The sequence below is a fragment of the Schistocerca nitens genome, chromosome 3 (genome assembly GCF_023898315.1).
Source record: "Schistocerca nitens isolate TAMUIC-IGC-003100 chromosome 3, iqSchNite1.1, whole genome shotgun sequence".
NCBI lineage: Eukaryota > Metazoa > Arthropoda > Insecta > Orthoptera > Acrididae > Schistocerca > Schistocerca nitens.
Genome location: NC_064616.1, coordinates 329,113,552 through 329,141,100, shown reverse-complemented (window position 1 = coordinate 329,141,100; position 27,549 = coordinate 329,113,552). Strand labels below are relative to the sequence as shown.

Below are 27,549 nucleotides of genomic sequence, written 5' to 3'. Positions count from 1 at the left end.
TTCTCGATCAAGTAGCTCCTCAGTTTGCCTCACACGGGCTGAGTGCACCCCACTTGCCAACAGTGCTTGGCAGACCGGATGGTCATGCATCCAAGTGCTAGCCCAGCCTGACAGTGCTTAACTTCGGTGATCTGACGGGAACCTGTGTTACCACTGCAGCAAGGCCGTTGGCCCAACTTGGAAAAGGGTGTCTTCTAACACAGCCTGAAGATTTTAGAACAGATGCATCAATAGTGTAGTGAACCAGTCTAATTGTGTGAGCTAGATAACAATGGACAGCCCTTTGGTTGAAAATTAGTTATCTGATTGCAGTACACACAAGCCATTTGTCACAACAATAAGTTTCAATGACCTCCTTTTAGAGTTTATTCTGTCCTTCAGATGTATTTAGAAAAGGAATGAAAATTACTGCCATCCACAAGAGAAGGAAAAGTGATAAGGACCAGTGTCTGACAGCTGGACTACCATTTAACCACTAAGCCACATGTGGCAATATTTTCTGCATTTTATCTCCTTCACACTAGTCTACATAATGCACAACAATTTGATTCAGTAGTGACATGGGTTGATCACCTGGCTATTTTGCTGATGAATCAACCAACTTATGTACTCAACCAACTTATGTACTCAAATAATCTTCAACAACTATTATGTTGACTCATTAGAAATAGTTTTTGGTGTATAAAAGCATTCATCACCAAGGATAGTAAAATTTGTTATTGTTCTGCTAATGTCAAGGAAAATGGCAAACAAAAGCAGCAAGTAAGTGTACATATGCTAAATTTCGTGGGCCAGGCTATCCGTCACACGGGCAGTGGTACAAGCAAAGTAGCCAGTTTCTGTATATGGTTCACAAACATGCAGAGACAATATTCACTGCATAACTCAGTGTGGGGAATGTTATTTATGACTTTCTTTTTTTTTTTTTGCAGCTGTGTATATTTTTTACTACAAGCAAGCAAACCAATGAGGTGTTTGTGTTTACACAGCAAAAACCACGTCAGACAATCACATTACAGAGTATATTAGGACTTGTAATCATTCCATGAATGACGCAATGGAGAATTTGTAAATATGAAATGAAATGTACAGATACCTGCTTAACATGATATTGCTGATTTTAGGACCAGATGATTAATTTATGCAACACTTCTGCAAAAATAATTTTTGAAATATGTCAAATTTGATTATTATTTTTCTATAGAAATGTAAATGGTAGAAAACTGTTTGTTCCGCGATGTATAAATTCTAATTGGGTATAAAATTTGTTGAGAAAATTAATGATATCTGCTGCCTTAAAGCTTCTAAATGATCCCAAGTGCTTTCAGTTTGCTATTTATCTGAGAGCTAACTTAACTTCTGGAGCACTTTAAACAATTTTGTAGTGAGTATACCAGTGATCGCCACTCTTAACTTTTTAAATTGCACGTACTTTGTTGCCACCACATGTGAAACGTGAAATACATGCAGGTATCATATTCTAAACTTCTATTACTCCATAAATAGAAGCAGTTTGTGGAACTCTGCATACTCAGTGACATATGAGGTATCAGTATTTTAGGAAACCACTTAAAATTAAGAAGTTTCAGCTGAGGTAGATTGTGACTACAACCAGTACCAACAAAACGTGGGGTTAAATTATGTAGAAAAGACATTACACACTGGCAAATTCCCCAGAAGAATGAAGTACTTCCATAACAGCGCAAGTACCCAAGACTGAACTAAAGAATGAATGTAGCATTTAGAAGGGGGAACTTACAATAAAAAGTATAATTGCCTTAGTATTTACCCTGTTGACAGAAACCGTATATAAGTTTGTCTGAAAGTTTGTCTGTTGCAAATGGTAATTTTGATCTGACTTCACTTAATACCTCTGAATACTTCCTTTTCAGACTTCTTTTCACTCTACAAAAGTGATAGAAATCCAAAAGTACCAGATGCAGAGAGTAAGATGGATGGATCTACTGCCATTTTGTTTGTGGCCGAAACCTGTGCTACACTCAATGCACGTAAGCATTTTTGTGGTTGAGAGGAAATCTAGGATTGTCACAATGTAAACAATTTTCTTTTTTTTTTTACTGCCTGACATAATAATTTCACACATCAATATGAGGGAAAAATAAAAGTTTCCAGGTTATAAATGATGGATAAAAATTTCCTGAAATCACACTGAATCAGCTAAGGAACTGCTCTACAGTTAAAAATGAAGGAAGATTAATGTTTAACATACCACTGATGGCAAGGTCCTTAGAGATGGAGAACAAGGTCAGATTGCAGGTTGATAGCAAGGAAGAGCAGCCATATCCTTTACGAAAGGAACCAGCCTGCGATTTACCTTACGTGACTTAGGAAAAAATGAAAACCACAAATTTTCATGGCTAGATGGGGTTTTATTCCTATTCTTTCTACATGCAAACATGTTCAGGAACTGTTGTCATGATCTTGTAACATAAAAGGTATGCTGGCAAGCTATCAGCTGTGTAAAATTACTGAAACTGTGGATTTCTAAGTTTGGCTTGGTTGAGGGGGCCAAGGTGGGGCTGTAGTGAGCCAGTGGAGGGTGAGCCAGTCATAGTGACCAGGGCCAGGTGGGCGCCAGCCATGGCGATCAAGTTGGGACACTCAGAAGCTAAGTTTTACCACAGTCTGGTGGAGTTCGGTGAAGTAGTTGGTTCAAGAACTAGCAAGTGGAGGAATGTAAAGACACTAAGAATGGTGGCTTCAGCAGCATGGCAGACAATGGATATTCTTAAATATTTTGAAATTAAATAGTAATTCACACATTCATCATATCCCAAAACCAACCACATCAGCATAATCATGGTCCTAAGGTGCATGTAATGACTCTTGAATGTTATATATATTATAAAACTATAGGAGTCACATCGTCACCATAGCTGAATGATAATGAACAGATCATTCAAAATTAATAACTTTTGAGCATTTCAAGTGATCTTGACAAACCAGTACTGAAGAACAGGTAAATGTGTCAGAGCATCACAAGTTCCACACTTACACAGAAAATGAATGCAACATGAAATCCCTTGCACCTTTCCCTATGTAACAATGAATAATTTATTATGTGATTTATTATTTAAGTAATGAAATGTTAATTTGAACTATAATAAAGACACTCATTTGAAAGTAATAACATGCACATAAAACCTAAAACCACCATTAAATGCAGCACAAAGAGACACTTCTATTGAGTAGGTCATCTTTATTGTTTACCATGTATTAACACAAATTTATTTGTGATTCATATTGCGCAAGTGTGTGCAAATTTAATGTTTCAATTTATTGTGCACGAACTATTAGACATATGACATTGCATATGGTCCGAGGGAGACCGGAAGGGAAATAAGCTTTTTTTAACATATACTGTATACTGTATACTGTATTTGTGAACAGTGTAGATTTTAAATGGAGGTCCATATTAGATATTTTTTGTTTATAGTATGATTTGGTAATGTTTAATTAGTATCTGGGGAATCTGCTACCCTCTTTAAATATGCAATCATGCAATCTTTGGTGTATTTCATTTATTATTTTTGTTATTATTATTATTTTGTGGTTAAATGCACATTTGTAGGACTGCCATTTTAATTGTCATTTTTATTAATATATTATTTTATTTCAACTTGTAATTTATCTGAATTCACATAATTTTTGCAGCAGGTTTAGCATCTGGTCATGAAAGCAGACTGTGCATGGTTCAACCTTACAATTTTTGCAAAAAAAACTGCACAGATTCAAGTTTTAAGTGAAAACAATAGTGAAAAAATGAAATTAATACTGGTAATAAGTCTAAAAAGAGAGAGTGAGAGTGTGTGTGTGTGTGTGTGTGTGTGTGTGTGTGTGTGTGTGTGTGTGTGTGTGCGCGCGCATGCTCAAAAGTGTCCATAAGATTTATAACAAATGATTTTGTGTGGTCATGTCAGACTGCATTACAGAAACATGCAAATGAGAAATTTAAAGGGTTTTAAGGGACAAAGATGAGTTAACAAAAGGACTTAAAAATGAAATCAACATCTTAAAAAAGAAATACAGTTGTCTAAGTAAAAAGATGCAAATTTAGAGCAGCAACTACCTCAAAGACCACTGTCATGCGAGCAATTCAGATGTATATAGTGATACATGGCACTGACCTACAAATAGTGTCTCACTAAAGGGTGTGTGAAACAAAACAAGAAGTGTGAACATATTACATGTCACAGATATGTTCTTGAGCTCAAAGAAAAATGCAGCGAAATGAACAATGATAAAACTGTTTTTCCTCCTCTAGAATTGAACAACAGAATGAAAACATGACAAATGAACAATACCATTACTGGTACTACAAATATCTCTATGAAGAATGACCCAGACAGACAGACAAAAAATGTACATAAAAATGAAACACACACTGGGAAGAAGAAAGAAACAAAAACTGATGTATATTGAGACAACCACACGAAGGGACTTTCTCAAGAACTTAAAAGCATTAGTAATTCACTGGCAGTAACAGGTATGATAAGGCCAGGTGACAATTTCAAAGAAGTGATGAGAAGTGTTGTGAAAAATGACCATCTGAAGAGGACAGTGTAGAGATTTTTGCTGCAGCAAATGACATTTACAAAAACAGAGCAATGAACTTGTTTAAACAGCTCTTGAGACTTCTATCACTTCTAACAAATACAAATATCATATTCGTAAACTTCGGCCACTGATATCACCTGCTAGGATGCTCACCTGTAAACAAAGAAATTCACAGCATAAATAAAAAACAAAAGCCCATGTAAGATGTTCAGTAATGTCAAATTAATAGAAGTCAGCAAACTTGATACAGCATGTTTCTCCAGACTTAGACTTCACCAAAACAGTAAAGGATATTGCATGTTAGGAAAGTTGATAAGTGAAGCAATTAAAACTAAGTCCCAAAAGACAGTGATAGAACTGGGGTGGTATGAACCACATACAGAACCCACTACTGAACCAACAGAGGAACCACCTCAACAGAATGCAACAGCAGTAGACCAGCCAGAATTGCAGATACAGTCACATCAGTAGCCAAAAGGAAGGATAGTGCTACCTCTTATTACTCTATCAGAAGCAGGGATGTGAGGAGCAGCAATGAAGATTTTTTATGGACCATCACGCCCCAGCCAACGTCAACGAAACAGTAAATACAGATGCATTAAGTTGCTTACCTATCATTACTGATGACAGAATTTTACTTATGCATCTAAATGGGCAATCAGTCGGAAACAAAATAGATGAAATAGATTAATTCCTGAACTCCAACCCATGCTATTATTGTTGCACACAGTGTAGTAAGGGGTAGAAAACAGAACAATTTTATTAAAACTCGCTCAAACTGCCACAGGCAAATTCAAGTCATGCCAGATACAGAGTCTGAAGAAGGAAGCAAGCCAGTATGTCACAAGTAGGACAGATCGACAACACTGTCTGTCGAGTAAGGATACACAGAAAAACCAAGCAATGCGAGACAAGCATTTTCATTAGCATTAACTGTGTCTATTTCATAACAGCACATAGCAAGGGATCGGCGCAGTAGTTAACAGCCTGTTAAGTAAATATAGCAGAATAAAGAGAGACATTCGGTCATTATGAACCAAGCCTTGCATCATAGCCTCACGATAGCTCCCATTAAATACTCCAGCTATCGTCATGAGTTGATCATTGAGATTGAAGGAATTCATTCACAGTAATAGCACTAGATTTCATTATTACAATACTGTAGTGAATCTATGACATAGATGTCCAGCACATTCTATGCACTAGCCATTAATGTACTCAAGATGATGGTCTTCACCTGATGAACTTCATGCCGGTTGCCATCTACCGTCTACTGATGGAAAAACTGTCTTCTGACAACACCACATCACAAAGTGCTGCCAATACCAGACTTCACTGTGGAAGCCCACAGCAGGGGCTCTTTGGGTCCACATTCCTGTTCAACACTCCTTCAGGTGCTGACAGCTACCAGGGGTAGGGAGGAGATCACTGGCCACCCAACTACCTGCACCAGGAACATTCTGGGTGGGTCATCAAGCGTTGAGTGGGACCGAGTACACTCCAGCAGCCAGCAAGAGAACCACTTCAGACTGGGCACTGGCTGTGTCTGCTTCCATGTAGTCACCAGGGTTGCTGATGTCTTCTCCTGGCATGCAGACACTGAGCTGACTCTACAGAAGTCAGCTAGAATCCAACGTGCAGCTGGATGAGCAACAGCTGAAGCTGATGCAAATGGACAATGACTCGTAAACAGTGCGAACAAATAACTGAACTCCAATAATGTTTTACTAATGTTGTTGATGCTTCCTAGGTCCGAAACAGTTATCCTGACTCCACACAGAGATGTCTCTGCTTCGTCCTCTGTAAACTGGTGCCAGAAGCATGGTCTCCGTAGCTGTCATTAGTGGATTTGGCAGAAGTGTTTGAATCCAACATCTGGAATTCAGAGGAATTGGTCTGCATATGTCACATCGCAGCAGTAACCGCAATGCATTAAGTACGAAAGAGATTTTTTTTTTACCTTTTTTGGTTATGATATGGCAAATTTTAGCCATGCTGATGGGGACACTATGTCAAAAAAGCACCTTTAGTGATACGAAATTGTAAAAAGACATATTTAGTACCAGTGAGATGTACTATTTGCAATTTAGCAGGTCATAGTGAACCAAGCAGTAAGTTCATATCAGTAACTTGTTCTACTTGTAGAAATAGTCATGCAGCATACAAGTGTTGTGAATCTCTTGGATGCTGATGGGCAAAAGAAGTAGTTGAGTCTAGGTTCATACATTTTAAGTTGTATTTTTCTCATTTGGTATATGTTGCTCTGTTGGAAGCATATTTTCAGAATAAATATAAGTTAGTGGTAAATTACACAAAAATGCTAGGCACTAGGTGAACTACTATTAGCGATAGCATAATCACTCCGACAGAGCAAGTGCTGCAGTTGTTACAGTAAAATGCTCAACAAAAGTTACGCCATGATGAATTGATGGTTCAATTAGACTCTTTTTGGTCTGAGCGAGAGTCGCAGTCGGTTCGTATGAATTTAAGTCTCCAGTAGCAAAGCCCCAGTTTTCAGTATATCTTTGAGCAGCTAACCTAATCACACCCTTCCCCACCAAAACAACAGATGACATAACAGTGTTCATTAATGATGTATTGGGTGTGGCCAGGATGAGTAATTGGTCACATGACACTTCTCTGTAGATGGCCAATTTACATCTTATGGGTGAAGCCAAGACATACGTAATGTACTACAAAATGCTGGGCAAATACATTTCAACACTTAGTGGAAGGTTCAAATCAAAGACACTGTAATCAGAATAGTGCTAGGTCTTTTAGAGAAAAGTTGAGTGGTGTGACACAAAAGGCAAATGAGACTGTAGACACTTTTTCAGATAGAATCCATAAAGTAAATGTGCACATATATGAGCTGACACGGAGTCCAAGCGGATCGCATCATACTCAAGGAGGCAGAAAACAGAGCCTTCAATGTGTTTTTTCTAGGAATTCCTGCAGAGTTTTTGCAAAGAGTATTAACAGAACACCCAGAGGATTCGGCTACAGCACACATTTACAGGAAATAGATATTGCTAATCAAGTACACAATGATAAGCAAATTTTTGTTTCTGGAAAGAATTGTTATCATTGTGGGAAGAAAGGGCATTTGAAGGCACAATGCAATGAACCATACTGTTACAGATGTGGGCATTTCGTCCATCAGAAAATGGGTGTGGAAATAGGAAGCTATGTAATGGAAAGAAGCAACGGAAAATGTTAAACATAAACAGGGGTGTTTTGCCTGTCAGAAAACATTCCCAGCAAGGAATACTGCAGACACTAATGTGCAGATGGATTGTTGTTTGCTGAGCTTTGTAAATGGTAAACAACATACATTTTTAGCCGATATTGGTACAAATGTATCTGTGATCAGTCTAGACCTCATGGGTAGGGGAACACTAGGGACCCCCAGGTATAGCTTACATGGAGTGGAAAATAATGATTTGTTATTATTGGGGACAATGCAGCTTGTTTTTAGGACTGGAACTGTAGAGTTTCATGATCATATGGAAGTGTTGCCAACTGTGGGGCAACTGCATTCCATGATTCGTGGACTTTACTTCCTGGGTAGGCATCATGCAAAAATTAATCTTTCACAGTGCACAACTGAACTTCTTTCCAATGAGTCCAATGGCTGTAAATGTTTAGGTGTTGCATGGTACACTGACTCCTAATGTGTCACCAACTGAACTGCGCATTGCTATATTGTTATTGTACCAAATAGGTCAGTTGATGGTACTCGAAAATATCAATTTTCTTGTGATTACCATCACCTGAACACACAAAAAACAACAGATGCGTATCTGATCCTGAACATCATTGATACATTAGACAACCTAGGAAGGTATAAATGTTTTTCAGCAATTTATGTTAGAGATGGTTATCACCAACTGAAAGTGTTTCCTGCAGATAGAACCAAAACAGCTTTCACAGCATTTTCAGGTCATTACCAATATCAAAGAATGCTTCTATAATGAAATTTTCACTCTACAGCGGTGTGTGCGCTGATATGAAACTTCCTGGCACATTAAAACTGCGTGCCAGACCGAGACTTGAACTCGGGACCTTTGCTTTTCGCGGGCAAGTGTCCTACCGACAGAGCTACCCAAGCACGACTCACGCCCCGTCCTCACAGCTTTAATTGCACCAGTTCCTCGTCTCCTATCTTCCAAACTTTACAGAAGCTCTTCTGTGAACCTTGCAGAACTAGCACTCCTGAAAGAAAGGATATTGCGGAGACATGGCTTAGCCACAGCCTGCGGGATGTTTCTAGAATGAAATTTTCACTCTACAGTGGTGTGTGCGCTGATATGAAACTTCCTGGCGGATTAAAACTGTGTGCCGGACCGAGACTCGAACTCGGGACCTTTGCCTTTCACGGGCAAGGGCTCGACCGACAGTCCCGAGTTCGAGTCTCGGTCCGGCACACAGTTTTAATCTGCCAGGAAGTTTCATTACAGTTGTTTATTGGATTATGCAGTTATTATCATAAGTCTGTGAAGGGATTCTCTGAAATTACCCAGCTGTTAGATAATTTGCTAAAAAAGGTGTTTGTTTTCAGTAAACAACAGTTTCAAGAATCAGGTGCCAAGCTCAAGAAAATATTAATATCAGATCCTACATGAACATTCCCTGACTTTGCACAAGAATTCATACTTCCATAAGATGCCTCCAACAATGCTTTGGGCTGTATTTTAAGGCAGAACGTTGATGAAAAAGATGATCTCACAGCAGATGCCTCCAGACAATTGAATAAGACAAACTATTTATTTCACAGTTGAAAAAAACAATGTTAGCAGTTATTTACAGACTCTCTTATTTTTGTCGCTGTTAGTATGGTCAGAAATTCAAAATGGTTACACACCATGCGTCTTTTAAAATGGTCGTTAGGGTTGAAAGGTCCATAAAGTCATTAACGAAATAGGCATTAAAATTATGTGAGTTCAACTGTGAAGTAAGACAGAAGTGAAACACATGACTGCAGAGACCCTAAGTAGGAAGATAGCAATTTTACAAGTGGTAGGTGGAAGCCACACAGATTGAATAAATGCACAATCACCTGACAGTGAGTATCAACTATTTCAAATGCAACCTCAGTTTGAAACACAAGAAGGCTTACTATGCAGATTTACTAAGTGTGGTTCTCGCACTGTAGCTCTTGCATTACTGACAATGGAAGTAATGCATCAAGCACACAACCATGTCTTATCAGATCACACTGAGGGAAAACAACAGCTGACAGACATGTAGCTGAAAGATTTTGGTGGAGAACGCATTGCAGTGATGTAGAAGAATATGTAAGAAACAGCATCCCACATGTGCAAAGAGCAGATTCAAATCATCAGAAAGTTCAGTTACAGACACAACCACAAGCTGACAAACCATTTTCCATGCTAGGATTTGATGTTTACGGACATTTCAATAGAACACAGGCAGGTAATGAATGTGTGCTTATGGTGTAAGATCATTTGTCATGATATTTGGTTATGGTAGACATCCCAGATCAGAAACAAGTAGCGCAGCCCATGGTAAACAACTGGTTACTGAAATTTGGCATGCCAGAAACCATTATCACAGACCAGGGTACTAACTCTGTATTGGACCTAATGAAACAGTTAAGAAATTACTCAGTGCATGTAATTCGAAAGTTCATACTGGAACTGGCCTCTCCCTGTACGAGGTAGTATCTGGGCGTAAAATGCCGTCACATTTTGATGTAATTCAACCCAACTGGGTCCACAGGGTGAATCAGTGAAAAATTTTGTGAAGAAGGTGAGAGAAATTTGGCAAAGGGTAAAGCATGCCAACACAAAAGCTTTAGAGAAGCAAGAACATATTAGGCAATGAACAAGTAAACTGCCACAATACGGAACAGGACAATGGGTGTTACTAGCTAATCCACATACCCCAAAGGGCAAAATAAGAAATTTGTTAATGAAATATCATGGACCTTACCAAGTTATCGAAATAACCTCATCAGTCAACATAAAATTACAGTTGTCAACTGGAATTTCTGTAGTCCATGTGAGCAGAGTCACACTGATTAGAGGTGAGACTGATGCACTGTCACACATTCCTTCAACTGTTGCAGAAAAAGAAGAATCACCAAAGAAAAAGGAACATTAGGCAATGTTCCTTACCCCTTCAGGTCTAGGAAATAGCGTAAATTTCATGCAAATGTACATATGGTATTTGTTAGTTACTTAGGTTAGTCTTAATTTTCTTTACTGGTCATGTTCTGTATTTATGTATTTGTATAAGGGATGGAATGATTGACAGTACTTCATTTTCTCTCTGATCGCTTACGAAGATGTTACCCGCAAAACTTTTTCTGAATCTAGTACTCCCATACTATTGCAGAGGAGGTGTGATATGGAATCAGCCTCTGTACAAAGGATGTCCTACTAATGAGTCACAGATGGATAATAGTGTTTACATTCAATATTTTGAAAATATGGAATGATGTACAAAGACTACAGGATAGGTTTACAGTGTTACAAAAAGAAGTAGACACAGAAGGATTATGGGAAGATATGAGAAATTGAAGACTCAGTTGCAACAGTTAACAGAAATGGTACAATGAATGGTAATTACTAAAAAACACGGTTGGTTAGATGCAGGAGGGAAACTGTTAAAAACAATGTTTGGAACAGAGGATGATGAAAAATTTAAACAGCACAATTGGCAATGTACAAGAGTTAGTGAGTTAGCAGAGGATACAAAAGCAAAAACAGATTGGCACACAACATGCATAGGAAACATGAAGAAGGGAATACTCAATGTTACTGAAACAGTACAGAACTTAACAACAAAATTAGAACAATATGCGCAGAACTCTGGGACTGTCTTAAACAGTGATCTAGAGAAAATAAAAACCTGGTTAAGCACACCAGATGAGAAAGTGGCAACAGCTACATTGTTACAAACCTTAGCAACATAAGGATGAGGTCGAAACTTTGCATGAAGCAGTCCATCATGCTGCTCATGGACAACTGAGTGCAATGTTATTAAATCCACATTAAATTTAGATGATATTACAGAAAGCACAGAAAGACTTTCCAAAGGTACTACAACATGTCATGCCTATAACCAGTAAGAATATAGTTTTATTTATTCATGTATGTAATGTAAGAGTGCATACTGATCAAGCCAGGTTACATAATAAAATACAATTCACAGTAGTAGATATAACGCACAATGCCAGTGTTACAAGGTTCATCTCTATCCCATTAAATGGATCGCAACTGCAAAATGGATACAGATACAAACTCAAAAAATATTATTACTTTCTAGACAAAGAGATGCTAATGTCATTATGTCTGCAGTAGATTTAAATGATTGTATTAGACCAAATGTTTTTATTTGTCCAACAAGGGTTATACAAACGAACAATCCGTCAAGTGAAATGCAGTTGTTCTTAGGGATAATGGAAGCAGTAGAGTGCGAGGAAAAAAGTTTTAGATCCACTGCCAAAATTCCAGAAAATTAGAGATAAATGGATTTCTTCCATAAACAGTAGTTATCACTTGCTATAAAAATTGTAAACCAACCAGGATAATGAAACTAGAATTGCAGGGCAATACAATAGATTGTTAATTAATGGAACTAGATATGAAATAGGAGAAACACATTTTCACCTTCCATCTACCATCATGGACACAACAATGATTAAAGTGTTCTGACCACTGCTGTATTGTCCGGAGGAACCACCAAACATATTACCTAAACAGAACCTAACTTTTATTAGCAATACCTTAGTTTCCACTTTGCTACAATACCTAGACGAATTATTAACTTCAGAAAAGGACACATTTCAGTCAGTCAAATAATGCAACACGTGATACAATATCGTGAGAAACATAGACAAAATACAATTATTTTCAGTGTATCAACGACAAGCATAATCTTGGTTCAAGTGTTCATTTGTGCAACTTACTTTTGTGTAAAGCGTAAGATATCTCATTCAAATGAGGCCACCATCCATCAGATACCTGTGGAATGGATACAAACTAGTAATAAGTAATGTAAGTGGAAAGTGTAAATAGTGTATGCAACCAAGACAGAATGACAAAGTAGATTAATTAAGCTAACTAAGATTCAGGACTTAGGTTGAGAAGCAACCCAGAACACAGTTATAGAGTAACTTTAAAAAAATAAAAAATACAAGGCAGGCATAGACTAATTAGTAATAAGTGAAATAAAAGGAAAACCCTAACAATTTTTTCCAAAGAGGAGGGACATGTTGCAGCACAGAATAATAAGGGGCAAAATTTAGAATAAACAATTTATTAAAACTCACTCATATCGTCATAGGCAAACTCAAGGCATGCCAGAAACAGAGGCAGAAGCAGGAAGAAAGCCAGTATGTCGCAAGGTGGTCAGATTGACAACAATGTCTGCTGAATAAGGGTACTCATTCAGCAGAAATGAGACTGCGACAGAAAACCGAGCAAAGCAAGACATCCATATTTGTTAGCTCATAAGACACATAGCAAGAAACTGTATCTCTTTCAGAGCAGCACATAGCAATGGACCAACACAGCAGTTAAGTGAATATAGCAGAATAAGGACACATTCAGTCATTATGAACCAAGCCTTGCGTCATAGTCTCATCCTAGCCCCCTTTAAATACTCCGAGCCTCATCATGAGTTAATCATTGGGATCTATATTATTCACAATAATAGTACTCAATTCCATGATTACAAAACTGTAGTGAATCTATGTCCCAGATGCTCCAGCACCCTCTACAAACTAACTAAAGATGTGCTGAAGATGATGGGCTTCACCTGATGAACTTCATGCTGCTCACCGTCTACCATCTACTGATGGTGAAACTGACTGTCTTCTCTGACAACACTACATCCCAGAGGGCTGCCAATACCGGATATCACTCTGGAAGCCAGCAAAAGGGTGGCTTCTATGTTCCTCTTCAACACTCAGGCACCTTCAGATGCTGACATCTACAAAAGGTAAGGAGGAGATCAACCGACCACAAGATCATCAACACCAGGTATATCACCATTGGATCATCAAGGGCCGTCATAGAATTCAGAGTGAGATTTAGTACACCCCAGCAGCCAGCACGAGAGCCATTTCACACTGGGCAGCAGCTGTGCCTGCTCACCAGCAGTCCACCATGGTGCCAGGGCTACTGACATAATCTCCTGGGCATACAAACACTAAGTTGACATGACAAACGTCAGCTAGAATCCAATGTGCAGCTGAATGAGCAACAGCCGAGGTTGGTGTGAAGCTATGGTGACTTGTAACCATTGTGAATAAATAACTGAACTCTAATAATGTTTTACTAGTGTCATTGATGCTTCACAGACTCCCAATAGCTATCCTGTCTTCACACAGAGGTGTTTCCACTCAGACCTCTATACCATGTTTTTTTGTGCAAATGAACACTGGCTTACACCTTCAGAAACTAGTCTGCATTTCCCAGAAAGATATGAATTAGCAATTTCACACTGTAAAAGCAAAAGCAGAAATGAAGGAGTTGATATTTTAATAAGCAAAAACTTTTACACTGAATACATAACACAAAAATTTGATCAGTTTTGCAAGAAACAACTTTTTAAAATTGTTGCAAAAATATGTCGAAAACCAAAGTTGGTGCTTATTTCTATTTATCACACCACAGTCTCTGATATGAGTCAGTTTATTGACCAAATCGAGATTCTAAATACATATCTGCTGGCGAAATATTGGCACCACAAGATAACATATGTCAGTGATATTAATACTGACATTACATATAAAAACTCACTGTCACCATTTTTCAAAACCTGTTAAGATAAAACATCTTGTACTGTGGGAATGACAGGACTCAAGTGGGATGGAGTAGGCCTATATAATTGTGACAACAATGATAATGCTTTTAGCTTATTTATTAACATAGTAACAAACTTAATTCAAATCTGTTGCCCACAAGTAACTAAAAAGGTGAAAATAGATGGTGCACCAAACAGAAAAAGCAGAACAACTGGTTCACACATGACCTGCATAACCAGAGAAACATCGTTGTTGCCCTACATAAAATGGATAAATCTGGTAACATAGAATTGAAACAGAGGTTCAAAGAAGCCAGGAAGAAATACAGGACCAAAATACAGACAGCAAAAAAGAGAGCTAATGACAATTTCATTGAAAATTCCAGCAACAAATGTAAAGCTGCCTGGAAGGCAATAAACACAATAGCTGGGACCCATAAAAACAGACACGCAACTCCAATATTGCCAAAAATACTAAATGAATTCTTTGTAAACAGCACTAAGTGTGAAGCTCCTGCTACCTCCACACAAATGATGCAACTTCTAGAAGTACTTCCCATAACATATCTGACTCAAATAACTTATGTTTCAAATGGAAATAGGTTACCTACCAAACCTACATTGCTCTTACAGTGAATTACCTACCAAACTATACACAAACCTACATAGCTGTTACAGTGAAGATCTCTATGGCATCTTAATCACAACATCATTTTTAAATAATGGAAACTCCAGGTTGGAATATCGACAATGTAAGGAAAAGTTAGATTGCTACTTACCATAAAGATGACACATTAGGTTGCAGACAGGCACAATTAAAAGACACTTACACATTAGCTTTTGGCCACAGCTTTCACGAGAAAAAGAAATAGAAACACATGCCATTCATCCACATAAGCAAGCACTACACACACACACACACACACACACACACACACACACACACCTGACTGTCAACTCTGGCAGCTCAGATTGGCTCAAGCACCAGGATGTATACGCAGATGAGTAAAACAAACCACCGGGCTTTTCACGGATTTCCTGGTTAAAAATATGCCATACCCCAGGTGAAAGTACATTTCTTCCACGGTAAGTGACTATCTACTTTCCCTCAGAGCTGTAAATCTTATTAATCCTTTGAACGGTAAAAATTTTGTAGACCGGTGTAGACCTTTGCGGCATGTTACAAAACAAAACTTTGCAAAAAAACTTGTTTTGGAAGGATCCTTGATGTACAGCAAAATGTACACTGCATATTTTTGTATTACAAAAGTATAAATATGAATTTAACCAAATACAGCATGGTAGCTTCCGAACACTTCTACTTTTCCATTGAAAAGCCAATGTGTGTGTGAGAATGCTCAAGAACTTACCTCACAACTTCTTTTTGAAGGATAATCATACTTTTTGTTGTCATCACTGCATAATTTGTAACCTATGAAAGAACTAAAACAAACATGCAAAACTAACCTTGAAGTTTGTCAAACACAAATGTGTCAGAAAAATTTCAAACCCAGAAATTTTACTATGTGACTCGTCCTCACAGTGTTAAATTTTGAGTGAGAATCAAACATTCTGTGAGTTAAGAAATTCTTCACACATTCTCACATGCAACGCAAGATCCTCAAACCACCATTCACAATATTTCCCCGTGACCTTTAGTTGTGTAAACACAAGGCTCATGAGAAAGACACTTAGGTCTTCATGTAAACATTTGCGATGTCATGTTCATCAAAAGCAGTTTTTTGTTACAACATATTGCAGAGTCTCTGTCCTAAAGCCTTTGACACATTTTTCTGTTAGCAGACGCTTGTGTGTGCACTGTGTTTTCTCCGCAACAAAATTTTTATTTTAGTGTTATTGTCTCATTTATGTTTTATTGTTGCAGTATTATTCTGCAGTTATGGGCTAAAGCAAAATTCCTTGTTACAGTATCAGTTCTTACGATTCAAAATTACAAAAAAATAATAGACTTCTAAAAAATGCCTGTGTTTTTCCCAGATGAAAAAATTCCCAGGTTTTTCTGTAATTTCCCAGTTGTCCTGGGGTATATACACCTTGCACGCACGACTGCCAACTCTGACAGCTCAGACCAGAGCTGGTCCGACCTGCCAGATTTGGTGGTCATGTCTGCATGATGTGTGCTTGCTTGAGTGAGTGAGTGAGTGAAAGGCGTGCATTTCTTTTTCTGACGAAGGCTGTGGCCAAAAGACAATGTGTAACTGTCTTTTAATTGAGCCTGTCTGCAACTTAATATGCCATCTTTACAACATTATGGTCGCCCCTGTTACCTCTCTGATCAATAATACTTTTAAGACTGGAAAATTTTCTCAGGTGCTGAAGGCCACTATTGTTATCACAATTTGTAAGAAGAGAGATAAAAACAGACCTGAAAGTTACAGTGCAATATTGCTCATACCTATAATATCCAAGGTAATAGAATGTTGTATTAAATTACAACTTTCCCGCTATTTTGAGGATTACAATCTACTTTCCACTTTGCTCCTTGGATTTAGGCCAGGTTTGTCTACAATAAATGCAGCAGAAACTCTTGTTACTGATATTCTTGAAGGTTTTCAGAAAAATTCCTTCAGTTGTGCCTTACTACTACACCCGGGTAAAGTATTTGACACTATGTCACATGAAATACTCGTACGTAAGCTAGAGTGCTATGGTATCAAGAATAACACACTTTTACACATTAGCTCATACTTGACTAACAGAATGCAGGTGGTTACGGTATATAACTGTCAGCTCAATGCCCTACCAGTTGTTACAGGTGTACCACAAGGTTCGGTGCTTGAACCCTTCTTTTTTCTGGTATACATGAATGACTTTCCTACTTCCTTGCCTAACAAGTCCACAATATAAGCCAATGACACTACCCTGATTACGGTGGATAATGACTAGGAGGTGTGTGAAAAAAAAGAGCAATACTTGAAAAGTTTACCATAGGGCTCAACAATAAGCAGCTTATCCTACGCAATAGCAAGACAAACTATGCGCTTCTTCCTGCACAAGCTAAATGAAAAAGTACATGAGTGTGACTCTATAATACTTCTCGGAATCCATCTGAATCAAAAACTGACCTGGAAAAGCTACACTGAACAGTTATGCACCAAGTTATCTAGAGTAGCCTTTTTGTTAAGCAAATTAAAAACATTAGTCAGTAAACAATGACTACTATCTTATTACTATGCCTTATTTCTGTCTCATCTGCAATATGCAATAAAACTATGAGGCAACTCTTCTGCTCCTCAAACAGTGTTTCCGTGGCAGAAGAAAGCTATAATAGCAGTCACAGGAATTACAAGCCAAAAATCATGTCAAAAGCATTTTAAAGACCTACATATCTTGACTGTACCTTCACTTTATTTTAAAACATATCTTTTTCCACAAATAAATAAATACTTTACCTTGCAGAACAGCTATTCTTTCCCACAAAACTAGAAACAGAAATAAGCTAGATGTAGAATTTTTAAGACTGTGAAAGATGCAAAGCAGTTTTATACACATAAGACTCAAGCTATATAACAAGCTACCACCATTTACCTAAGGATACTTTCGAGAAGCATCTTCATAAATTGTAGCTGATAAGTGGGTTTACAGTGTTAAGGAATCTGAATGCTCACAGTAAATCTCATCATCCCCATATGTTGTTCAAACCCATTAATTACTTTAATTATTAAGCTAAGATGGTAATAGAAATTCAATATTTTGTGTTCCTCAAATTGTTAAAGTGTATGAAAAAAAAATCAGATTTGTATAACATAGAGTGTGTCTAGTGTTTCTTATCAGTCCCAAGCACACCACATCAATCTGACAGTGCTGTGGAAATTTCTAGCAATAACGTGGTAAAATATTAAATGTGATGTAAAACACTGTTACTTAAAACATTGTTACATTAAAATTGTTACTTCAACATATGCTGTCTAAGAACAGACAAATAAATAAATATCAAACCAGTACTTCAAATTGAGCTGTGCATTGCTCAACTCTGAGCATGTGAAGTGTATCACCACTCTTGTGTGTTGTAATTTGTTTTCTAGTCTAGATAATCTACACTAATGCAAAGTAAAAGCGCACACACACCAGTTAAGTTGCAACCTGTTGTCTTTCTTGTTAATAATTCAACAATATTTTCCCTCATTATCCAAAAGGCTTAAGCTCCTTTGTAGGTGGCTCTCAAATTTACGCAGAGTCACCTTCCTGCATTTTTTAATTGTCCAGCAGCATGGTGCCTTCATAGATGTCCAGCAAAACTGTGGAATGGATACTTGAGCAGTGTAGTCACTTATGTTGTTAATATGACCCACCCATCCTAGACATTGTTGTGATGTTCAATGACAGCAAGTTGACTGCGCAGCATCCGATTTTGTCTACTTGAGCACCCATTTTGGCTACTTTATCCTGCACCTACTATGTTTGGCTGACGTCTTCAGGTAAGGTGGTGGTTGCAAAGCATCTATGAAAAGTGAGTGAGTGAGTGAGTGAGTGAGAGAGAGAGAGAGAGAGAGAGAGTGTGTGTGTGTGTGTGTGTGTGTGTGTGTGTGTGTGTGTGTGTGTTGAGAGAACAATGATACAGAATGATCCCATGGCATGGCTGACATGTTTGCTCTGCCTATCTGCCTATGTCCAATAAACATGTCTCTGGTTATAAACAAGCTCCCTGCAAGTGGTTGCTGAATCCCATACAATATGGGAGGAGTGGTTGGGTGGCTGTATGATTAGATTCAATTTGAGCTTCTTGATCTTGATCAAGTAAAGTAACATAAGCTCAGGTAAGCTAAAAGAACATATGGGCATGCTATGATCCGCATGCACTGATGCAGCAGCTGTCTGTCAGTTGATGGTGAGGCATAAGACGAGATGAGGTATTCATCAATTTCACAATTCGTCATTCCTCCTTTAGCTCTCTCCTGCTGTGGCATTCCTTTTCATGGAGTGTTTAGTTACAGAATATGACTTCACAAACTTTAAAATTTGTCTCCTGGAAACACACATACAACAGTCTTCCCTGTGCTTGACATTTCAATTCATCCACATGTTTCCTGAACTTCTTCATGCCCCACTGCAGTATGGGAGCCAACCTTGTGGTGCACTTGTGAGAACTCTCTTTCTTTCCTGTCTTTCCATAAGACAGGAGCAAGGTAGCATGGCCTGACTGCTTTGAAGCAGGCTCATTATTCCTGATACCCTGCTTTGAATTTGAAGACATTGGTGAGGTGGTGCTACTAGAAAAATTCTATTAGTCTACCTGTTTGGAGGAAGCATTATTCTCATTACCAATGCAATCTCCTTCTTACTGAGTCCATTCTAGGAGTATTTGTTGGTTGAATCAGAAGTGCAAATTTACAGTAGCATGTACAGGTGCAGGTCATAGTGCGTTTATTAACTGTCAGTGTGAGTGCCAACAATGAACTACTCTTTTTCATCTTAGCATATTAGATTTTTTGAGTAACCTTGATTTCCTATCTCTTAATGAAGACATGATAATTTCTGCTCCAATCTGGATCGCTTCATTGGTGGCTATACTGCCTGTACCAAATGTGACCTGCCCTTTGCACACTAATCTGGGCATGTATATGGGAGATTCTAACAAATTAGATCCACTGCAATGTATTCTGGTGACTTCGGTGTATTAAATATAACAACAAAGCAGCAGTCTCTCCGAAGTTATTGTTTACTCCCTTCACAATGTTCTTGACACAAGTTACACCAACAGTTTCCTTTCTTGTTCTTGCTGTAACAATCTGTTACTGCAAATAAAGCAGTTTGTAGATCAGTAGTTATGTCATATTCTCATAGAAGTTTTTTGCTTTTAAGCTTGCTTATTTAGGCAGCTTTTATTTGTCTTGACCAGGAGTGTACTGTTATATTGCCTCTTCGATTTATTGACCTACCAAGTCTCGTTTATTCTTTATGACGCAAGAAAGGTGACAACTGTTCAAAAGTACATTCCTATCATGTAATCACAACAAATACATTCTTTTCCATTGGATGTTTTATTTTCTTTACTGTTGAGATTTCTTTGGTTAACTAGCCATGCAAAATCTCTTGATTGCTTAGGTAAGAATACTGCCTGATGAGCCACCGGAACCACTGTGAGCGTTACAGGAAGTAAATGTGGTATTCACCAACATCCCATGAGCAGCCGAGTCAGCTCAGACAGGGCTCCACATATCTGAATTAGCCAATGAAACTGAGGTGTAGCAGGCAGTTTGTATGTTGCCAGTTATTGACAGCCTTATGAATCCAGGGTGTTAAGCCAGGATCCCTGTTGCTTGTGACCTGAAATGACCCATGGTTTCTGAAGTATTCTCAGAGCAAAGGCTCGTCAAGCTCCCTGTGCTGAATGTCACAGATTTCTGTATGCATTACATCTAAAGACCATGCACTACTACTATTTTAACAAGGGTGCTTTGCAATTCAACCATAACGATTTCCATTGGAGAGAGTGTCGACTAATATGTTAGGTTGCATTGGTGTTCAAAAGAAATTGCTTATGTGCGGTTCTTGATATTTTTGTAGTGTAATAATTTATCCATTAAATTTCGGGAGTTCAGCCATATATAACCTGATTTCATGTGGTTTAAAACAATGGAACAAGTACTGTAGCTAAAGTCGGATCCTCTTAAGACAACCAGAATATATACGGCCAAAATATTAGAAGAAGAAGGAGGAGGAGGAGGAGGAGGAGGAGGAGGAGGAGGGAGGGGAGGAAAGAAAGAATTTTATGTGACTGCATTCCCAAAATTTAATGGATGACTAGCAGAAGTGCTTAGCAAGTTGTATGCTGTTTTTTTTTTTCTCTAAATTCTTATAATGAAGAAACTGAATACTGTTTTCCTTGTTGCTTCTTCTATTCTAATAATATACAGACTTTGAGGTACAGGGAGTAGTTTATTACTGATTCTCAGCTCACTGAAGTAGGTTTCTTCATATGATTATTCTGATGGACTTCGTTAAGAGGCAGGCAGAAACATGAGGAGAGCATTTGAACATAATACACTGAAGCAGACATATTACATAAATATACCGAAATAATTCCAATCCCCAGTGATATATCGTTTAAAAGTGAATTACAGCAATAGCCATCAGTCAATGATTAACAGCAAACAACAGTGAAAGTTAAACCTTCCCAGATTACATAGGAAATGGTCATTACATCAGTCTCACATTTCTCACAGTTTCTATCACTCTGCAGAAAGTGGCAACATCACAAACTCTTGAGTTCACTATAAGCCCCATGGAAAATACACAACCCTTCACATCCATTGGTGTCTGTCTTTGCTCTCTGTTACTTTTGTGCAGAGTTGTTAAATGACATTAAAACCAGGTACACTACTCTTTAACAGTCAGTTGCTGCTGAGGCCTCAATATACAGTCTGAACTGAACCTTCACCCATTGATGTATGGGGTAACTAACTAGCAGCAAGTGTTGCTGTTATTGATTATCTGACCTTGAAAATGTTAAACAATCACACCAGACATCTACTGCCATCTGAAGAATGAAATTCACAGGAAGTTATGAACTACGCACCCTCATTTTTTCCAAAAGAAATGAATTTTTAAGAATTTCAGTCTTCCATATCAGAGACTTCTGCATCCACCCATTAAGTTATTTGTATGTAGCCGAATTATTTGGCCACCTAGAACCAGTATAAGATGAACTGGTCTGTATGGCTGAATGCTAGTGCCCTGGGGTTCATGGTGGGGCTTGACCGGCTCAGCCAAAGCACTGCAGCTTGACCAGCTGCAGCGACTGCTCCAGGTGCAAAAATGTCAGCAAAGGGCAGGATGTGGGTAAATTCTGGTACAGGGAATTTGGATGACGGTCAATCACTTAAGAAAGCCAGACAAGCTGATAGATGGCTTCTTACAGTTCTTAGGAATTCAACAATAAAAAACAGTTACAGAATTAAAAAACTAAACTCCGCCTGAACAGGTCATGAAGGCCCAATGGTACCAATCGGCCACCATATCATCCTCAGTCCATAGGTGTCACTGGATGCAGATATGGAGGGGCACACAGCTCTCCCAGTCATATGTCCATTTACGAAACTGGAGCTGTTACTTCTCAATGAAGTAGCTCCTCAATTTGCCTCGCATGGGCTGAATGCACCCTGCTTGCCAGCAGCACTCGGTAGACAGGATGGTCACCCATCCAAGTACTATCTCAGCCTGACAGCGCTTAACTTTGGTGATCAGACGGGAACTGGTGTTACCACAGTGGCAAGGCCATTGGCACAGTTACATAATAAATCAAATCTGAATAAACCCATAATATCAGAAAAATGAGGTGCATCCATTGACACAACAATATTTTCAATACCTTTAAAAATACAGAAGTTAATATTTTACAGTAATAAAATATTTTCATGATAAACCTCAGAATTAAAAACTTTTAAATGCTTACTGTGATTTCAACAAACATTATTTCAGATGATAGTATTGCACTATACAGCTATAGTACCTGAAAGCTACATGTCTGTATCAATTTTATTTCTTGATTTATTACATTTTTGATCTCTTTTCATTATGCAAATGTTTGTCAGAACATTGTATCCTCCACAATAACAAAGCAAAGGAATGCAGCACAAGTACCTCACATATTGTCATACTTACGAATTTATTTGCATATGTTACTATTTTTGCCAGATGTTTATTTAACTAGTGATTACAATTACTAAAAAAAAAAATATTTAATAAGTGGTTAATCGTGTGTTAGCTGACACCACTACTGAAATGATAACTGAAAGATGCTTCTATCAAGCAGACATAAATAATTGTTTAAACAATATTTAATGACAATTTGTTGTCATTTAATATGAGCACACTTGCGCAAGAATACCAGCTTATTTATTTATGAACTAATCTTTATTTGTAATTATTGTAAATGTTCAGAGTGTGACCGAATATTTACAACATTTCTCTATTTAAATATTGTTGATAATGTATTACATTAGTGCAGAAAGTGGTCAAGTTGAGTCAAATCATGTCTGGAGAAATTAATAATGAAGCATTTTTGGTGGGGATGGCCTTCAAGCCAATGGAGAAGCAGGCAGTAGCGGAACATCAATGGAGTCAAATGGAGAGAGATTTTTTTTGGGAGGTGTGCTCAAGTAAGCAATTCCAGACACTTTTAAATTTGTCCTTTAAGAAGGAAGACCTGCTGGTGATATAGTGTGTTTTTCAGTCGAGTGGGTGATTGATTCTGGACGGTGAATGGCCACTACTACACACTAACTTTTTCCGATTGCATTGCGGAATCAAGAGTAGACAGAGTATGAGTTCCTACATGTTCTCTCACATCTATTAATTTTTAAATCATCATGTTGAACTCTGAACTATTTTGAGCTGAGCATTTCATGTATTGTCATCATGAAATGGACTTAAGTTTTTAGGTGTGTTGGATGACTACTTAGCTTGGGGATTCTGCTACCATTATCGTAATGCTCTCAATGCAACTACTGCATTTGATGAAGTTACTTTTGTCTGTATTTTAATTGGCCATTGCAGCACCACTTTCCCTTTACTTGAGCTGTACTTCGGTGGATAAACATTATTCAACACAACTCTCTGTCATCTACATAACTTACAGATATTACAATAGAATCATTTTATTAATTTATCTTTTATTTAATTTTCCTGTGTATTTTATTAATTCATAATTTTAGTCAATGCACCGGGTATTTGACTACAGGATCACAGCTTGGCATGAAAGCACACATGCACAGCTTGACTCCATGGTTACACTGATACATTCCTTTTAAACAAAGCCATGTAGAGCCCAATTACCTAATGTGCAAGTAACATCAGGTTAAAGTCACAACTGCTTTGCTCATGTGAGATGCTGTGTAGAGAGCAACTACTCAGCAGAAAACTGTTAAGTAACATTGCATACATAAACCTGATGAGTCGCCTATTAGTTACACATTTTTATATGTGTGAAATTTTTAGCACTCATCAGTCAAATAAATGTCAATAACTGTTGAGGAATTGCATTTATGAAGTGTGATGTTGCACTGATATCTCATTGAAAAACAGGTACAATATGATTTGATCATTTTATAATTAATGAAATGTATTTTTCCACTCGGTTATTCTTTTTTAAAGTTTCATAGCCACATCTAACCTGTAATGTAAAATATTCATATAGGAGAGTGGATTATTCCTTCATCATATAAAGACATTTTTGGAACTAATGATTATAGTAGTATAACTGACTATGCTGCAAATTTGACGACCTCAGTAACCTGTGTGGTTTTTGTCGTACAATAGATGAAGTTCTTTAACATATTCTGAGTCCTCAGTTTTGCCCATGTGTGTGTGTGTGTGTGTGTGTGTGTGTGTGTGTGTGTGTGTGTGTGTGTGGGCAGGGGGGGGGGAGGGGGCTATAAACAAAATCGACAGATTTATAATGCATGACGAAACTGACAAGTAAAGATATACAATATTCTCTCTGAAACAAAGACTAGGTGAAAGAAAAAAGATTGTGTGCAGAAGGGGGAAAAATGCTTGTATTACAAAGGAAGGACAAAAAGGATGTTGCAATTAATAATACAGAAATTTAACAGAGTGGGAAAATTATCAAGAAACCTGCATCACTTATTGTTGCAATCACACAATATAAGGTGTGGGTCAAGCAGGCAGCAATGTAAGTGTATCAAGTACCACCAAACAATGAGATAAAATAGTATTTTTTTAATGCTTAAACTGGTGGTATGAAATTCATCTGTAATTTACAAGCAATTAGACAGCAGCAACTCTGAAATTCCTGATTTCTGTTGCACAGTACTCTGTAATGAAATACAAAGGAAGTAACACTTCATAGAGCTTCAGGTCTTCCTCCCACTTGTCACAACCATTTCAGTTATCTGAGCACTATTTACTGAAAACCATTTCACTCTGGGGAAGGAATTCAACCCAACCAGGAAATACCACACACACATGGAGCAAGAGGAACTCATAAAAAAATTTCATGAACATTAACATATCATTATTGTGTGGACAGCATACAAATAAATTTGACTTCTAGAACAAAACTTTTCCAGAAATAGATAACTATTTCGATAGTCCAAACAAATTAAGCAAACAATTGCAGCATTCCCCCATTCATGAGTAGTGATAGTTTTTTGCTAATATACAAAAGCCAAACATCTACTGTTAAACAGCCATAGTGTTGATGTCAACAGATTACAAGACTTAATGTGGGGCACACAACTTATACTGCAAAAGGGTTTGATAGAAGAGAGATGTTAAATGCCAACACACAAACAGCCCTCTTCTTAATATTCTTGCCTCACAGTATTATCACGTGCAATGTCTTTGTGCTACTTTTCACTCTCTTTCAAAGTTTGTTATGAACTTTATCCTTTTTCCCATCAAGGTTTATGAAAATTTTTGGAACAAACAAAGGTTACCTGTTTTCACAATGAGGATTATACTTCTGGCAGTTCTTTAACAAGAATTTCTTATACACAATCACTAACCCAACCTGGCTGAAAGGTTATTTTGGTCCCAACAGAAGGCAGCCATACAGAAATAGCTCTGGTTTGGCAAGGTTATTGGGGATAGCTCAGTCTGTGCAATATGCAATACCTGACACTGTCACAGTTGAGAGAGGGGGGAGGGGGGGAGGGAGGAGGGGCTGAGGGTTGGTAGGGGGAAGGAATATTAGGATTTGATGTCCTTTTACGTGACTGTCAGTATAGGTGGAGTCCAAGTTCAGACTTGAGTACCGAACACCCAATTGGCTGTGTCCATCTCAAAAGAACTGTCTACACATATGCATTAATCAACTTGGGGAAACCACAGAAAACTTGAATCTGAATGATCACTTTGGGATCTGAACCCCAACTCAAGATTCCAAGTTCTGTGTCATCTCACTTGGTGCCATATTTTAGTTCTGAAAGGTGGGGACACTTACAGTTTAAGTTATGTGTACAGCTGCCATAAGGCAGTTCTCTAAAATACTTGTTAGCTTTCTACTTGCAATGTATCATTAAAGCTCTGCAACAAAATAAAAGGATTATATGCTTGCATAGTCAAAACAAAAGTGTAGTACTTATGCAGAAAATATCTTGCCTCTACAAGTTTCTCAATGCTCAAACATTTCACTGCTGCTTCTCTCCTAATTAAAGTAAGTATTAATAATAGGCTGCTTACAGAACAAGCCTATTCCAAATGTAGTTGTCTGACGTTGCTCAGTAGCTCGCACCTCCCCAGACTGGGGCTTTGATGCGTTCAGTGCATTAGGTTCACCTGAAACATGACAAAAAGCAATATGCTCACACCAGAAATTAGAACAGGATAATATGTTTTAAAATAAAAATAATATCTGGTTCAAAAACAACAATTTTTTATTATGTCCAACAGCTTGCAACACAAAGTAAGTAAATGCCAGTTGAAAAGTCTGCTGATGATATTTAACACAGCAATGTAACATTAAATGGCATGTTAGACAAAAATCCAGCCTATGCTGCCTCCCTATAATTCCCCAAAACAAGTGTGTCAAGGTAAGAAATGTACTAATTTCATTGATAGGATTAACAATTGACTGACAATGATCTAGAAAAAGACAAATGGAAAAATAACATTTTCTTCCATACTGAGGACTGGCAACTTGCTACTTCAACAACAACTAATACTCAAGATAGAAATCACAAATAAGGTGAAAATGAATAAAGATAAAGTTATGCAGTGGTAAAATGCTGAAATAAATTATAGAGAATTATGGAGAACTCATTTTCAGATAAATTTAACTTTTTCATTTCTTAAAACCTCTCCAACAGAATAACGTTATTGCTATTTGAAGAAAACAAAACTGTTTTCTGCAATCCTCTTTGCAAAACTAAATTTGAATTTTATATTTAATGATATGGTAATTTCAAATATAAAAAACACACGCATCTGTTAACTATCTATTTTAGCTGTTTGTGACAATAAACAAACCAACAAATCATATTGGAAAATTTGGACATCATTTACGTACTTTGTTACATTACACAGCGTCAATTCGCTAAATGGGGACAAACGGCAAGAAACAATTCCCCACAGGATAAAGGACCAAAAAAAGGTCATGCATGCATATAATCAGAAATGTATTCCAAGTAATGTTTCGCCACTTGAAAGTGGAGATAAAAGACCTTTTACAGTGACCCCAGTATCAGCACCAAGCAGTTGCCCGCAATC

The 27,549-nt window shown here is 37.7% G+C and overlaps 1 protein-coding gene across 7 annotated transcripts in view; it reads right to left on the bottom strand.

The window, feature by feature from the left end:
• Positions 1–27,549, bottom strand: part of LOC126248290 (myb-like protein O) — a 94,158-nt gene that overhangs the window by 18,527 nt on the left and 48,082 nt on the right. For 3 of the 7 annotated variants that reach the window (XR_007545457.1, XM_049949148.1, XM_049949149.1), the window contains exons 3-4: positions 26,524–26,619; positions 12,515–12,569 (exon numbers count right to left, since the gene is read on the bottom strand). Coding sequence is in view for 6 of the 7 variants with exons in the window: in XM_049949148.1 (XP_049805105.1) it covers positions 12,562–12,569; positions 26,524–26,619 (104 nt within the window). In the remaining variant the exon portion in view is untranslated. Of the gene's footprint in view, positions 1–12,514; positions 12,570–26,442; positions 26,620–27,549 lie in introns of all 7 variants that reach the window. The other 4 variants (XM_049949144.1, XM_049949147.1, XM_049949145.1 and 1 more) reach the window with 2 other exon arrangements.